This window comes from Mus pahari, chromosome 5 (assembly GCF_900095145.1).
Source record: "Mus pahari chromosome 5, PAHARI_EIJ_v1.1, whole genome shotgun sequence".
NCBI lineage: Eukaryota > Metazoa > Chordata > Mammalia > Rodentia > Muridae > Mus > Mus pahari.
This window is the reverse complement of record NC_034594.1, coordinates 149,158,862-149,175,395: the sequence shown is the minus strand read 5'-3', so window position 1 is coordinate 149,175,395 and position 16,534 is coordinate 149,158,862. Positions and strand designations below refer to the sequence as shown.

At 35.6% G+C, this 16,534-nt stretch overlaps 1 protein-coding gene across 12 annotated transcripts in view; it reads left to right on the top strand.

Moving 5' to 3' along the window:
- Positions 1 to 16,534, top strand: part of Cep170 (centrosomal protein 170) — an 88,099-nt gene that overhangs the window by 50,978 nt on the left and 20,587 nt on the right. For 9 of the 12 annotated variants that reach the window (XM_029538215.1, XM_029538220.1, XM_029538222.1 and 6 more), the window contains 3 exons: positions 5,173 to 5,322; positions 8,124 to 8,244; positions 9,770 to 11,587. In XM_029538215.1, coding sequence (XP_029394075.1) covers positions 5,173 to 5,322; positions 8,124 to 8,244; positions 9,770 to 11,587 — 2,089 coding nt within the window. The remainder of the gene's footprint in view (positions 1 to 5,172; positions 5,323 to 8,123; positions 8,245 to 9,769; positions 11,588 to 16,534) is intronic. The other 3 variants (XM_029538219.1, XM_029538227.1, XM_029538226.1) reach the window with 1 other exon arrangement.

The following is a 16,534-nucleotide window of genomic DNA, read 5'->3' as shown; positions in this document are numbered from 1 at the left end:
AAAAAAAAAAAAAAAAAAAAAAAAAAAAAAAAAAAGAAGAAGAAAGAAAACAAAGAAGTTAAACTATTTTTATTCAGAAAGAAGCACGAAGAAAAAGATAGAGTTATATGGTTCCTTATTTTTAAAATCAAAGTAAAATTCCTATAACATAAAATTTGATATTTTAGGCATTGAGAATGTTCAGTTCAGTTAATATTCACCTATAATTCCAGTACTTGGTAAGCTGCAGCAGAAGAATGACCAGTTGAAAGTCATCTCAAAAGTGTCTTGGATGTTGTGGTACATTCATAATACTGTTGTGTGATGATGGTGCTAATTCCAGAATGTGTATCATTCTAAAAAGAAAATGCACTTAAGCAAATCTTTTCCCATTGTGCTGACACCTTAGCAACTAACTCTCTGCTCTCTATCTCTGCATTTACTTAGTCTGGATATGTCATATGAAGAGAGGCACTCTATATCTAGCCTTTAATGACTGGCTACTTTTACTTAGAATATTGTCTTGAAGTTTCATCTATGTTATGGCAATGCTATGCTACTTCATTCTTTTATGTCACTGAATCGTAAATCATTCTATTATAGAAACTTTTATCTGTTCATCCATCGACAGATGTTGAGTTTGAGTCCATTTTCGACTATTGTAAATGATGCTGTGAACAAGAGTGTATCTGTATTGGGGCTAGAGAGGTGGCTCAGCTACTGAGAGCACTGGCTGTTCTTCCACAGGACCTGGATTCAATTCCTAGCACCTGAATGGCAGCTCACAACTATACTGCCAGTTCCAGAGAACCAGCGCCCTCATACATAATGTACAGGCAAAACACAATGTACATAAAATAAAAATGAAAAAATAGAAAAATTTATCTATATGTATATGTGTAGTACAATGAATAGTAAATAATCTCTCCTAACCTCTTTCTGAACTCTTGTAACAATTTTGTCTAAATTTTAGATTTGAAAGATTAGTTACAAATATCAAAATCATAATATTAAGCACTTATATTTATTCCATTGAATTTTAAGGTACTTATCTTTTTAAAAGTTGTTATATTTTCCTAGAGAATATACTACAAATTAAAAAACAAAACTCCTTTCTTAAATCATCTTCAGTTATTTGACTCTATGCGCTAGGGTTCAGCATAGTTCGAGTTTGTGTTAGTGGTTAACTTACAGAGACCCAACTCATCTTACCCAACAGGGCCTTATTCCTTAGGGAAAGACATGTTCAGATCTGAGACTTGACTGTTCTTACTTTGACACCTTGATAGGATTAAAATGTGAGTGCATCACTATTCTTTAATTAATGTAAGCCTACAAAAGCTTGGTGTTAGCTTTCTTATGAGGAGATGAATCCTAAGTTTAGTTGATTAGGACTTTTTTTAGTACTAAAATGCATTATGTTAGATATGCACTCTGCCACTAATAAGCTATACCCACAGTCCAAAATATTGATCTAATAAATTAAGTATTATTGCTATGAGATTATCATTTTGTCTAAATGTGTAATGTTATAGTTATGATTTAGCTTTCTCCTCTCCCCCCTCTTACACTGGGCTCTGCTTCCTGCTACAGTGAGCTGATCTCCTGAATCTGATATTACTAAGTATTTTTGATCTGTGTACCTGGTTAATAGGTGGGGTATAAACATCCATCTGCTCTTTAGAATGGAGTACAACCAGTCCCTAGCCCCACCATGCCATTTTGAAGTGAAAGGTGTGAAACTTTGGCCATTGTAGTTTGGACTTTTTTGTTTGTTTGTTTTTTTGAGATAGGATTTCTCTGTATAGCCCTGGCTGTCCTGAAACTCACTTTGTAGACCAGGCTGTCCTTGAACTCAGAAATCCACCTGCCTCTGCCTCCCAAGTGCTGGGATTAAAGGCTTGCGCCACCACGCCTGGCATGTAGTTTGGACTTTTAAATAATGACAATAATAACTTGGTACTGGGAAAAAAAAAAAAAAACCAAAGGTTTCTGTTAATATCTGAAGGAATTGTTTGTGTTTTCTTTTTGTCAACTAAAATTGAGACTGGAACCTAAAAGTATAGTCTAATATTCACGGGAATTTGGTTTTTATAATAAAGTGTCTCTGTGTGGTTCTTTTGGACTCGTGTGTGTGTGTGTGTGTGTGTGTGTGTGTGTGTGTGTGTGTGTGTGTGTTTATTTATTAGACTTTGGTAGTAAAGAAGAAATAAGTCATATAGATTTTTCAATATCCTGTAGTACCTGGCCTAATTGCCTACAGTATTAAGTACCATGCCTCAGTAGCCAGTTGTTTAATTTGTTTAGAGTAGCCACTGAGCTATAAGTGGGAATTCTATAGTGAATAAGATACATACCTATTCTGAGGTAAAGATTGAGAAGGTATTCAAAGAACACGCAATAGTGTGGAGCACATGCAGTGGAGAGACAAAAGGTACTGACTTCCTTCCCCAACATTAGACTCCTCAGGTAGAGATGGTATCTACCTGGATCAAGGACACTGGTAGGCAGCATGTGAATGTCACTCCTCCTTATACACATGAGTCATCTCAGTCATCTGTCAGTCCCTAAAGAGCTCCTTTTACATCTGCCCTGGGAGAATTAAAAATTGACTAGCCAACTTCTGTGAAGATTTTAGAAAGGAAGGATACAGACTAGACATCTTTATGTCCTTTTTATCTTGTGGAAGAACAACCTAAAGAAGTCCTGGCTAGGTGAGAGAGCCAGATTTTGTTTTGAACAAATTTGGAATTGTGATTGACACCAGGTCAGAAGAGGACAAGGAGAAAATAAAAAACTTAAAGGTAACAAACTGCAAGTACCTTGAGGTATTCATGACAATAATGACAGGTAAGCTACTTTCTATACAGGTGATAACTAACGAAGTACATATGGATGAAATCTGGTGACAGAATCTAGAATCAAAAATGGAAAGCCTTGCAAATATGGTGTCTGAAGCACTCCCAAGTTCTAGACCATTATTAGATCACATGTCAGAGTGTAGTATTTTAGACTAATACTACAGTGCAGAAAGTTGTGCATGCCTCCGAGTATACAGATAGTGTAACTGGCTGTACAGTTTCCCCATGCAGGATGTCACAAGCGAATGTCTGTGTGCCTGCACACAGAGATGAATGCATTCTAGGTTAAATTGGACTATCCCCTGTTACCTTATTTTTTTCGGTATGTTGTAAAAGCTGGCCATGGTGGCTTATTTATCCTGTAATTACAGCTCATGTGAAGCTGAGGCAGGAGGAATGTGGTGAGTATGTAGGTCAGTCTGGATTACAGTATGAGATGTTCAAAAATAATTAATAAATTAATTAACTAAATTATAAATGTGAAACCTAAAAGCTTTTTGCCACACTGGAATTCTTTCTGCCCTGTATGGGAAAGAAGTAATTGGCAGTTCTCTTAACAGATATATGTATAGGTGTATCTCTGATAAGAGGATGTATAGAAAATTGCAGGAGTACTATCTGTTGCCTTCAGCTCCCACTAGAGCTGAAGTATTCAGGCTATAATTTGTTACCTTTCCAAAATAACAGTCTATTAACAAGGTAATATCCAAGTCATTTTACTAGGAGTATTTTGAAGAGATCTACCATATTCTTTGTTGGAAACCACTGATGAATATATTTTAAGAAGTCAAACTTATATCTGATGCAATTAAATAATCTCCAAATCAGAAACTATAAATTGGCATGCCATACTGTTGCAAAATGTAAGAAATTATATATGGTTATTTTTTTACCTTCAAATTTGAGTTAGATTTTTCTAGTTGTATAAAAATAACAAAATGAACCAGTAAATTTGAAGTGAACCATTTTGTAAAAGACACACATGAGCCACTTGAGCAGCTAGTGTTGCCTTCCTTAGAAATCAGGTAAAGTCACAGAACATGGGCATACCTTCTCTGCTGTGCTGCTGTAATTGCTTAATTCACTCTGTTGTTTAGCAAGGTGAAGCAAAGAAACTATATTCCCATCTATACTCTGGTTTCCATGTACTATTAAAGGTCTTAATTTATCTTAAAGTTAATAATGTGCAACCAAATTCTTGAGAGAAAAAAAAAAAAACTTGTCTTTACGCAATAAAGTCATCTAGTGGTAAAATTTTCACATTTCACTTATCAAACCACTTTATGACCATCAATTTCTTTTTCTGTGTCTTGGTGTAGCAGGCATGTCCAACCTACAGCCTTTGCACTACATATGTCCCAATATAGCTATGAATACAACCCATATGCAAATGAGAAAGTCATGTGTCAATGTGAAAAGAGTTGGCACCACTGAAAGTGGTGTTCCCTTATAAACAGTGAAGGTTCTATAGGTTATTTCTACAGATTACTAGTTCAGTGATATATTTTTTATTGTAATAAACAATGTTCCATACACAGTAAATGTATGAGTAAATTTGGGGACATTCATCCAGTTAGTTAAAACAAGTTCAAACTGAACAGTAAAACGAAATGTTGAGTATATATGTATAGCTTTTTTTCCCGTCTGTTTGCAAGTCTCTTCATGTGCCAGGAAGTAACTAACACTGAGGTCTTGCCTGATGGGGAAACAAACTGACATTGCTATTGTCTCTGTGTTGAGCTTTTCAAAGTGCTGACCGTTGATAGTCACTAAAGTTGATCTGTGTGAGTAGGGCAAGAACCTGCAGTTCAGACAAATTACTATACTCTATTTGAAAATCATACCGTGAAATTTGTTTGGAACCTTAGGAAATTATAGGTATAAATGCAAGTTATATATGTAAACAACCATTTTTAGTGAAAAAACAAATAAAAAGAGGCATGTACTCTGCTCTTTAACGTGCTTCTCCAAAATGGAAACAAGAAACAAGCTGGAAATGTGCTCAAGTATGTTCTCGACTCTTCACATGATTTTAATGTTTAGTGTCATAAGTCCTTTAAACAACTCTAATGGACTATTTTGAATATTTAGTTTCATCAACTGGAGTATTTGCTAACTATTAAGTAGGATAGTCACATCTACAGCTGCTGGCTTCATGTCATGTCCAGCTGGAAGTCACCCTGCCATTACACAAGTTTCCCTTGTTTCTGAAATTGCTAGGTGAGGCTAATTTAGGATTTTTTTTTTTAATTTGCTTCTGTTGTTGTTGATATTCACACACTAATCTGGTGCCCACCTTTATTTTCATTTTGAAACAAATTTTTCCTTCTAGGTATTTGGAGTAGATGACAATCAGGATTATAATAGGCCTATTATCAATGAAAAGCATAAAGGTCTCATAAAAGACTGGGCTCTCAACTCTGCTGCAGTAGTAATGGAAGAAAGAAAGCCATTGAGTACACCTGGGTTTCATAACTCAGAGGTATGCAATTCTTTTTATAGCATAAAATACAACTTTTCATCATTCGGAAGTTATTATATATATATATATATATATATATATATATATATATATATATCCCCTTGTGAAATGCTTAAAAAAACTAAATTTGGACTTTTTTATTATTTTGAATGAAAATGTAAAGCAATTCTAGTTTTCATTGTTCTTTCAGTGTTAGTGAGTGAAATAATTACAAATCAGCAAACACGTAATAAGCTACATATTCCATTTTGTAAGTAGCACAATAAGACAAAACAAGAAATATACCCTGCTTATATTCTGTGAGGGTTATGTGTTTGCAATTAGAAGACTGAGCAGAAAACATGAGAGGGATACACTTGATCACTGCAGTAAGAGCCAGTGTGGTACCCTGGGTGTAAGGAGAGTGATGTAACTGAGGACAGCTTGACCACATAACTATGACATCAGAATTCCATTCCAGTCTATGTCGCAAAAGGAAATATACTTGCATAATACTTGTGTTACTTGTTCAGATAACAGGCAGTAACTTCTAGTGGAAGCAAGCCTTCAAGCTGTTTTACAAATAAGGAAAATGCAGTGCAAATTAACTTGGCTGCTATCTTAAATCATGTCATTTGTAAGGCCAGAAACCTTAAATCTCTTTGAATTTTTTTTTTTAAGTTTGAGGTGAGCATTGCGTGTGCATGTATGTGCGTGCATGCATGTGTGTATGTTGCACATGCATGTGGGAGCCAGAAGAGCACATGCATGTTTTCCTCTATTACTCTCTGCCTTATTCCTTTAGGACAAGGACTTTGACTGCGTTGGCCAGCTGCCTGCCTTTACTGTTGCTGCTGATGTCACAAGCACACAGTCATGATCAGTTTGTTTATGTGGGTGCTGGGAATTTGAACTCAGGTTGTTGGGTGCTCTTAATCACTGAGCCATCTCCCCAGCCTTTTTCTTAATTCATCACTTTACTCTTTAGATTAATTTTCTCTAAGGAGTAAGTGAGTGATGAATAAATATAAAATGTAAATAAAAGAAAATCAAGTTACATAGCATTACTATTTCTTTTATATTCCTACAAATATGTTTTTAGGGACAGATAAATAGACCTGTATGCTCACTGAATAGTGTTAAAATTATTCCCCTGTGGTTTGCTATTTTCTGAAAATTGTCAGAACAATTACAGGCTTTTAGTGTTCTTTATTTCTCTTAAACTTAGGGAAGTTTTATTCTAGTTTCTGTTTAATTTACTCACTGAAAATAGATGGTATTAATAATGATATCAGGCAGTATGTTGGTATTTCGATAAATCCAAGGAAAGGTTTTTGTAAATTACTTTAGATTCCCTCTTCTCTCTTCCTCCATCATATAGTTCCAGTAAGTTCCTATCTTTGTAGCCATCGTGTAACAGGCCATTAGAACAAAGCACAACATGCCATAAGTATATAACAGTAAAGCCACTGTGTTGTAAATGCTTTTTGCATAATGCAAGATCATCTCTGGTACTGTCTTTGGTGCTCAGAGCTGTAGACTGGTATTGCAAGACCTTGGAAGGGAGTCCAAGAAGTCAGATAACTTTGGTGTACAGTTTGTCTATATACATCTTTCTCTACATTTGACTAGTTTAATCTATTCTCGATACCATACAGTATATTATCTACATGGATCATTACTTTATCGGTATTTAGCATCAGATTGCTCATAATTAACGCAATAACTTTTTTAAAAAATAAGGTATATTTAAATAGCTCAAAATGAACGTTTGTAGTTTTATATTTTCAGTGTAAATGGCTGCCTGAGTTAAGTTTCGGGTGAGAGGTGTCTTTCTTGTTTACAGTACTAAGAATTGAACCTGCCCTTGTACTTGCTAAGCAAGTGCTCTACCACAGAACTATATATCCCCAGGCTCCCTTTCTTTACTTCACTAGGTTTCACGGGCTGATCCCACCTCTGATTTCAGCTTGAGATAGATAATTTTTATATTACCCTCAGCATACAGATGCTAGGGTATGTCCATGAGTTAAGGGATACACACTTTACTAGAAGGGTTCAAAAGACAGATCAAAACATAGATGAGTCTGGGTTCAGACTGGGTATAGCAAATTTCATAGAGTATTATTTTCAGCTTAAATATCATAGAAATATCAGGCTTTTGTTTCCTTTTTTTAAGATTTATTTATTTTTATTCATATGAGGACACTGTAGCTGTCTTCAGACACACCAGAAGAGAGCGTCAGATCCCATTACAGATGGTTGTGAGGCACTATGTGATTGCTGGGAATTGAACTTGGGACCTCTGGAAGAGCAGTCAGTGCTCTTAACTGCTGAGCCATCTCTCCAGCCCAGGCTTTGGTTTCTTAAAATCTATTAAAATATAACCTAGTATAGTTGATAAGTCTTGAAACCCTGAAGCCAGTCTGATTTCTTAGAAAGTAGAAGACTAACAGGTAACTTTAATTAATAACCCTTTAGGTTCTCTTCCTTTTAATAGAGTAAAACTGATTGCACTGGGCTAGCTGCAAAGCTGTGATTTGTGTTTATCCTCCTCTGGCAACAGAATAACTATTGTACCTAGAACCATGTTAGTGTATAAGAAGCACAGGAGATTGTATACTCCATTCATAATAATACATTCTGGTTGAACAGAACGGCTAGAGAGTCTTTATTTTAGACATGAAGAATCAATGCATCATAACAAGCTGAGCTTGAGACATGGCTTCTGTGTCACATACTGTGACTGAATGAAGTTCTCTCTCATGAAAATGAGCATTGGCAGGGTTGTTGCATTCTCTCTCTGTGTTTTTCTCCTTTAGGAAACCATATCTTCATCTGGAAGCAAACGTTGGGTTTCACAGTGGGCTAGTTTGGCTGCTAATCATACAAGGCATGATCCAGAAGAAAGGTTAATGGAATTGTCTGCAACTGTAGAAAATGGTAATTTCTCTCTCCTCCTCCATGTTTACTACTACTACTACTACTACTACTACTACTTCTTCTTCTTCTTCTTCTTCTTCTTCTTCTTCTTCTTCTTCTTCTTCTTCTCTCTCTCTCTCTCTCTTCTCTCTTCTCTCTCTCTCTCTCTCTCTCTCTCTCTGTTCTCTCTCTCTCTCTTAGTGGATCATATGTATTTAAAAACAAAACAAGCTAAACTTAATACAGTAAGAAGTAAATTAAGCTTAAATGAAGTAAATTTAGGACCTTAGTATATATATTATACAAGATGCTATGCTATGCCACCTAACCCCAAGTCCTTTTTCCTTAAAAACTTCGGCATAGTTCATAAATTGAACCTTCCAAAGACAAAAGGATACCTACTAAGATTTAGTATTTCATTTTCAGACACTCTGCTTTTTTATTGTAAATTTTTGCTGTTCAAGTACAATTTTAAAACTTCAAAAATTACCCTTCTTGATATCCCAATCTGTTAGAAAAATATGTAGTTACCATTATAGTGTAATCATAAAGATAAGGTAATAATTTGCACATGATTCATATATGTATAAATTTATATTTTAAATTAAGGTGTCAAATATTGATTTAATTATTTTTTATTTGATTTATTAGTAATAATGTCACCTTGTACTACATAAGTATATGGTATTCTAAGTTATCAGTTTACACTTAAAAAGTTTTACAATTAATTTTACACATTTAAAATGCAAAACAATTAAAGAGTCACATATGATCCCTTCATTTTTAAATTCTTTTGAACATGACCAGATTTTTTTGTCTCTGTCTTATCACCTCAAAAGTATTTACTTTTGCATCGGGATCTGCTAAATTGAAAAAAAGAAAGAAGTCATTTATTTTAATAAGCTGCCTTACTTAATATACCAAAAATTATGGTTTAACAGTTCCTTGGTTATAAAAGTCCTGTCACTTTTTACTATTTTCACATTTTCTATTGATACGGATTGTCCTAGGGTTGTCCTGCTGTGAAGAGACACCATGACCAAGGCAACTCTTACAAGGACAACATTTAACTGGTGCTGGCTTACAGGCTCAGAGGTTCAGTCCATTATCATCAAGATGGGAACATAGCAGCATCCAGGCAGGCATGGCACGCACAAGAGGAGCTGAGAGTTCTACATCTTCATCTGAAGGCTGCTAGCAGAATACTTGCTTCCAGGCAGCTAGGATGAGGGTATTAAAGCCCACCCCACAGTGACACACCTAGTCCAACAATGCCACACCTCCTAATAGTGCCACTCTCTGGCCCAAAGATATACAAAATTACATGGATTTCTTTTTTTTTTTAAATGCCTTGCTAAGAGCTAAGGTGTTTTGCCTTTTTTTTTTTTTTTTTTTTTTTTAAAACTAAGGATGTATAATTTTTTCACAATGAAGGCATACATTTTATACTGAGGGTGTTTTTAAACTTATGCTGTAACTAGTTGACATGCCTTTTATATGAGTCCTTTTGCTCTCATGAATTTCTGCTTTGGTATTTTTATTTTAGAGACAGATACTGGTGAAGCTGGTGTTTCCCTAAGAAGTACTAGTTGTACAACTTCCTTGGCTAGTCAGGGAGAGAGGAAGAGGCGAACTCTTCCCCAGCTCCCAAATGAAGAGAAGCCACTCGAGAGCTCCAGAGCGAAGATTGTTCCACAGAGGTCAGAGATAGGAGAAAAGCAAGACACGGAACTGCAGGAAAAAGAAGCCCAGGTATACCAAAGCGAGAAGCATGATGCAGACCGAGGCCTGAGTAAAATGAGCAGGGCACTCAATGGTGAGAGTCCTAAAACTGGTGGAGATAGTAAAACCCTCCTTCACTCAGGAAGCCCATCTAGCAAGGAGAGGAGTGAGATGGATAAGGAAACTTCTTTGGTAAAACAAACATTGGCTAAAATCCAGCAGCAAGAGCAAAAGGAGCAGGCCCAGTGGACTCCTACTAAATTTCCTTCAAAAAATGCTTTAGGTCATATAGATAAATGTAGGGAGGAATCTTCTAAACAAGAGTCCCAACTCTTAGAAAAAATATCAGGACATTCTACGAGCAAAGGAGACAGAGTAATACAAAATGAAAGCAAGAGAAGAAAAGCTGAGGAAATTCCAAAATGCCAGGCTTCAAAAGGAGACAAGAAAGAGTCTACCAAGTCATTAGTGCGCCAAGGGAGTTTCACCATAGACAAACCCAGTACAAACATCCCCATAGAACTTATCCCCCATATCAATAAGCAGAATTCATCTGTACCCACTGCCTTAGCACTGCCGTCTGCAAGTAGACTTCGAGAAAGGAGTGACTCTCTGGATACTGATTCTAGCATGGACACAACCTTAATTCTAAAAGACACAGAAGCAGTGATGGCTTTTCTAGAAGCTAAACTGCGTGAAGATAATAATAAAACTGATGAAGGCCCAGATACTCCCAGTTACAATAGAGACAATTCAATTTCACCAGAATCTGATGTAGACACAGCCAGTACAATTAGTCTGGTTACTGGAGAGACAGAAAGAAAGTCCACCCAAAAGCGGAAGAGTTTCTCTAGTCTCTATAAAGACAGGTGTTCCACGAGTTCCCCATCCAAAGATGTTACAAAGTCAGGCAGTAGGGAGAAAATTGAAAAGAAAGCAAAAAGCCGCTCTACAGATATAGGTGCAAGAGCAGATGGTCGCAAATTTGTACAGTCCAGTGGAAGAATCCGGCAGCCTTCCATAGACTTAACAGATGATGACCAGACCTCTAGTGTACCTCATTCTGCTATTTCTGACATTATGTCATCTGACCAGGAAACATACTCCTGCAAATCTCATGGACGGACTCCACTTACCTCAGCCGATGAACACAACATACATTCCAAACTGGAAGGAGGCAAAGCAGCAAAGTCTAAGACTTCTCCTGTTGCCTCTGGTTCAGCAAGCAAATCCACCACTCTCCCAAGGCCACGGCCCACCCGGACTTCCCTTCTGCGGAGAGCCCGGCTTGGTGAAGCTTCTGACAGTGAACTTGCTGATGCTGACAAAGCATCCGTTGCTTCTGAAGTGTCCACTACAAGTTCCACATCAAAACCACCCACAGGAAGGCGAACCATCTCTAGGATTGATTTATTGGCTCAGCCTCGAAGAACAAGACTTGGCTCATTATCCGCCCGTAGTGACTCTGAAGCAACAATTTCAAGAAGCAGTGCATCTTCACGCACTGCAGAAGCTGTCATTAGGAGTGGAGCCAGACTAGTGCCATCAGATAAACTTTCTCCTAGAACTAGAGCTAACAGTATCTCCCGGCTATCTGACTCCAAAGTCAAAAGCATGACCTCCACTCACGGCTCTCCTTCAGGTAATTGGTTCTAGATTTTTAATAACAATAGTATGTTCTCTGTATGGGCTTTTTATATTTAAGAATTAAATTTCTAGCTGTCTTAGCAAAATAATTCAAGAATAAGGTTAAAATTAGAGTTACTATCTCCTCCATTAAAATGTAAAATTCCAATTAAAGTCTTAGACAAAGTAGTGATTTCAAAATAAGATATTAACTAAACAGATTTAAGAGGTTTTTTTTTATTTGATAGTCAGAATTATATTAGGAATTATTATTTTAAAAATAATGTTATGCTCCTAAAACCAGGTGTTTCAGATTTCTTATGAACCTGAAGAGAAATAATATACCCTTTTCCATCCTTTGGGAAATAAACATCTGATTAAAAAATGTTTCATATACTTACACATTTGTAGTTGGAGCTGTTGAAAATTAACTTCATTTATTTCAGTGGAAGATAGTGGATTCATGGGGCAATCACTAAGCATGTGTGGGTCAAATTAAACTGGAAAGTTAATTGTGAGCATTATCTTGTACGCTTTTAGCATTTAACTAGAGTAATTATCTGTTACTACAATCACTACTTATTGTCTACAAGCGCTGAAATGCTATTGACTTAATTGTCTGCAGTTCGAATTTAAGCTGAAGCTACGGAGACTATGTGGCTACAGCTGTGAGGCAGCTAGCTATTTGTGTGTATCCTCCACGTGTGTTCTTATTACCTCATAATCAGCTGCATGTATGGGTGTGGCTGCAAAAGCCAGTAAGGGTAGACCAGCTGTTCCCAGACTTAAAAGTTTATGATTCTTTGCCAACAAGCTAAGTGAGTCCTAAGTCTTGAGTTAAAAGTGGAAGAACATTGGTGTGTAATCTTGATTTTACTTTTGCTTGATTTATAATACATCCTTCACAACTCAAAACCAAGCCAATCGTACTTTGTAAATGTGTTTCCTTCATCCCCACTTTCTGTCCTTTTTTTACTGCTGCTTTTGTCTGCTCCTGTTCTGTCCTGTCTCTGCTGCTCAGTGACTGTGGTGATGACAGTCATAGCCTATGGTAGGACCAAATGCAGACTGAACTTACTGGAGGATAAATGACGCTTTCTTTGTTATTCTGGCCTGTTTCCACTTATCAGTCTTTGATTATTAATCAGTTGATTACCAGGTATTGTTATTTATCTCTTATGGCTCTACCTTCTTAGTTCAATCCCTTTGTGTTACTGCATTCTGAGCTGTGTTCCCTGATTTCTTCTGCAACAGCGCTTGTTCTACCATCTACCATTTTACCTCCATTTAACACAGTAAGATACATTTCCTTCCGTCCTAACATGAGCTGTGATGTAAGTTATGTGTTACAAGGAGCATAATGTCGCTTCTTCTCATTGACTAGCTCGTACCACATGAGTAGTCTGATTTTATTCCTTACTCTTTAGCATGAAGTGGCTTATTTAAAATGTGGTCCAAATAGAACCACTTGGCAAGTCTAAAAAACAAACAAAAGATTTCATATCATATTAGACAGTAATTTTTATTTCTGTTTTGAATACAGATCTTGGTACTCCTCTGTATCTAAAACAAATAATAAACCCTTGAATTTCTTAATGAAACTCCCTAGAGAAAATTGAGTTAAATGTTACTTTTATTCTTTATACTTAGTAGTTGGATATTACATAATTACAGTTACAGAATTTAAGATCTACAAAGGATATTTAGGGAACTGGTACCAGGAGATGAAATAACCTGCCCTGATCAAATCTTGGGGCAGAATGAGAATCCAGGGTCTTTGACTAGCTGTTGCTACTCTGTTAAGAAGTGTTACTGTATCCTAGATTCCATAAGACACTAGTATCTGTTACGCTATTACTAGAAATATATACAAGGTAGATATGAAATAATTTTGGTGTTGTTCACTAAAGCATCGAAAGGCTATTTTATCCAGTCCAGTCAGTGAAAAATATACTAAATAGTTGTTACATAATATGATTACTAGAAAATTTTATTGGTTTTAACAATTGAATGTCTTTGATGCTATAACATTTTTATTTAAGATAACTGTATTATCTTGAGTGAGAAAAGAAATGAAAAGAAAAGCCAGGCAGTGGTGGCTCACGCCTTTAATCCCAGCACTTGGGAGGCAGAGGCAGGCAGATTTCTGAGTTCGAGGCCACCCTGGTCTACAAAGTGAGTTCCAGGACAGCCAGGGCTATACAGAGAAACCCTGTCTCAAAAAAAACAAATTAAAAAAAAAGACCTTGGAGTTACCTTCCACCTGATATTGACATATGTAAAAAGTATTCTGTAGTATTTTGGACTAAGTCATTAATTTTTCCTTTCATCTAATGTGGTAAGCATTGATGACTCAGAATGTCTAGTAACATTGGTAGCAGTTCTTTTATGCTTCTCTGGTACAATTTGCTTCCAAGGGTTTAATGACTTTCTTTTAGCCCGTATTCTTTTGGTAATTAAAATTAAGAACCCTAAGTTATCAAAATAAGAACCAGCAGCATTGGTGAATACACTTAATTCTAGAACATGGGTTGCTTTAGCAAGGGTACTTGAGTAAGTTCCAGGCTAGCCTGGCTACTTACTGTCTCCCAGGCTTGGACTCTATAGCAAGATCCTGTTTTACACTAGCTAGTTAATGAAGTAGCCGGTGTTCGTTGTTTTAAGTACATAGTTTAGAAAGTGTTGTTAAAATTTTTAAGGTTTTATTTCTTAAATATTTTCCTTATTCTAAATCTCAAAATTCAAAATGGAAATTAAACAGTGGGCATTTACAGCTTGTGTTAATTTTTCTTTTACATGAATGGTGAAAATAGAAAGCTTTCCAAGAGAAATGTTTCTCCCCGAATGATCTTACTGCTAAGTGCTTATAAATATACACAACAAAACTTGTTTGTACTTTAATTCCTCTCTTAAGTCCTATGATATATAATGAAAATGTGTATTTCCTTTTTTTTTTTTTTTTTGCTAAATTGGTAGTTGTATTTTAAGATTGACATAGCTTTGTTGCATTAAAAAGAAATATTCACAGTTTTGCATTAATAAATCCTTTTTTTATTCTAGACATAATAAATAATAGTATATTTATAGTAAAAATACTATTTTATACCTTCAGTAAAATAGAAATATTGTATATTTTATAACTAAAGTAAATTTTATTTTAGGCAGAACAGACAGTATATTATTTATTGTCAAATTAAAGTTTTATATATAGTTTCATTTGTAAAGAAATATATAAATACATATTTGCATTGTAAGACATTCTGTTTGCTGTGTTAAAATAATTTATAATGTTATAAACAAATATGTTTCTTATGGCCTACAAGATTAAAATAGTCTTGAATGTTGCTCTCATTTTAATATGTATTGATAACTAGTGCTTCACCACAGAACAAATTAGACATTGATATTTTAAACATCCCCAGTATGGATTTTCAATTTAGTGATCTATTAAATGCCTTAGTAAGATCAATCTAATTATATAAATTAAACATATTTTTGTAAATAGAAAATTCAAGAAAGTGAAAGCAATTTTTAAATTTAATCTAGATAGGTAAAAAATCTGAAAACCTTTTATGATCTATTTTCCTGTCATTTCACTTTCTCCTCTTTTTGTTCCTCCTATACGGAACTCAAGGCCCTGGGTTCAGTCAGTCTTCCCTGCTCAATAAAACCTTTCTAGAAACATGCTCAAAGACTCACCCAGAGTTGTATAACCATGATGATTTGAAATCCTGTGAAGATTATGATGAAATGTTAACTATCACAATCCTCTTCAGAAAAAAGAAAAGTATTTATGTATGCTTTTTACAGAGAGCCATGCGCTTCCTCTGCATATGCCTATTTTCATGTATCCATTAGTCTAGAGCCTGACCCCAGGAGAGCAAATAGTTGTGTGAGTTAAGTACATATTCCCCCTATAGATTTCTCTGCTTTAAGCCATCTTCAGTGGCGATGTGTATCAGTTTTATCTAAGGAAAGTACAGTTTGCAGAAGTATCAGGAAAAGTATGAAATTCCAGTGCAGGACGAGGAAACGCTGGGTCTCACTTACCTACTATATGGAGTAGGTCACCCTCATCATTCAGAACTATTCTTAATCACTTGCTAGCCAGACACATCATCTAAGTTCTAGTTAGGTACACATTAGTTGTTAAACATTTTCTGCCCTTACAAAGTTTACCATGAATTAGACATTAACTTCTCTGTTCTTTACTTGTTTATATTTTACAAATTACTTGAATGTTTGATTTTGCTATTAACTAGTAAAATGACTACATTAATTTGTCTTCTAATTTTCACTGTGTCAGCAATAACATTTGTAAAATGTCTTTACTAACTGTAAATGAGAAAGTAATTGCCACTTTCCTTAATGACAATCTGAATTCTCTCTTGTGCCTTAAATGTCAGTGATTGTGAGGTTTTGTAGAGTCTGCACCGTTGTCTAGTGTGACCGTGTGTTTTGATGTTAAAGCAGCAAAGAATTGTACTGAAGATACTTTGTTGTGTTCCTTTACCATGTAAAGAGATTTTTTCCAACCATAGCATAACAGGATGTTGAATGACAGAGGTAATGTTTTTTTTTCTGCCATAAAGGCATAATTTCTGGAGCAGGAATTATGCACATATGTATGTTGGGAAAAGAGGGTTTTCTTCATCTCTGTGTTCAAAGTCCATGTGGCATGAGGAAGTCTTTTCCCTTTTTATTTTTGTCTTGTTGGTGTTTTTGCTGTCATTTAAAAAGCATCCATATCTCGACTCAAAAAGTATGTGCAACTGAAAACACCCATGTTAAGCATTTATGACTAGAGCTCGTTTATCATTAGTGAACTTTTTCATCTGAATGTTTATTCGCTACACTATGAAAAACACGGTCTTTTGATTGTTTTTAATCATTGTTTTTAATTCACCAATGTATACTGTTTCAATCTTTAAGGTACTGTAGACTTAGAATTTTTTGTGAGGTA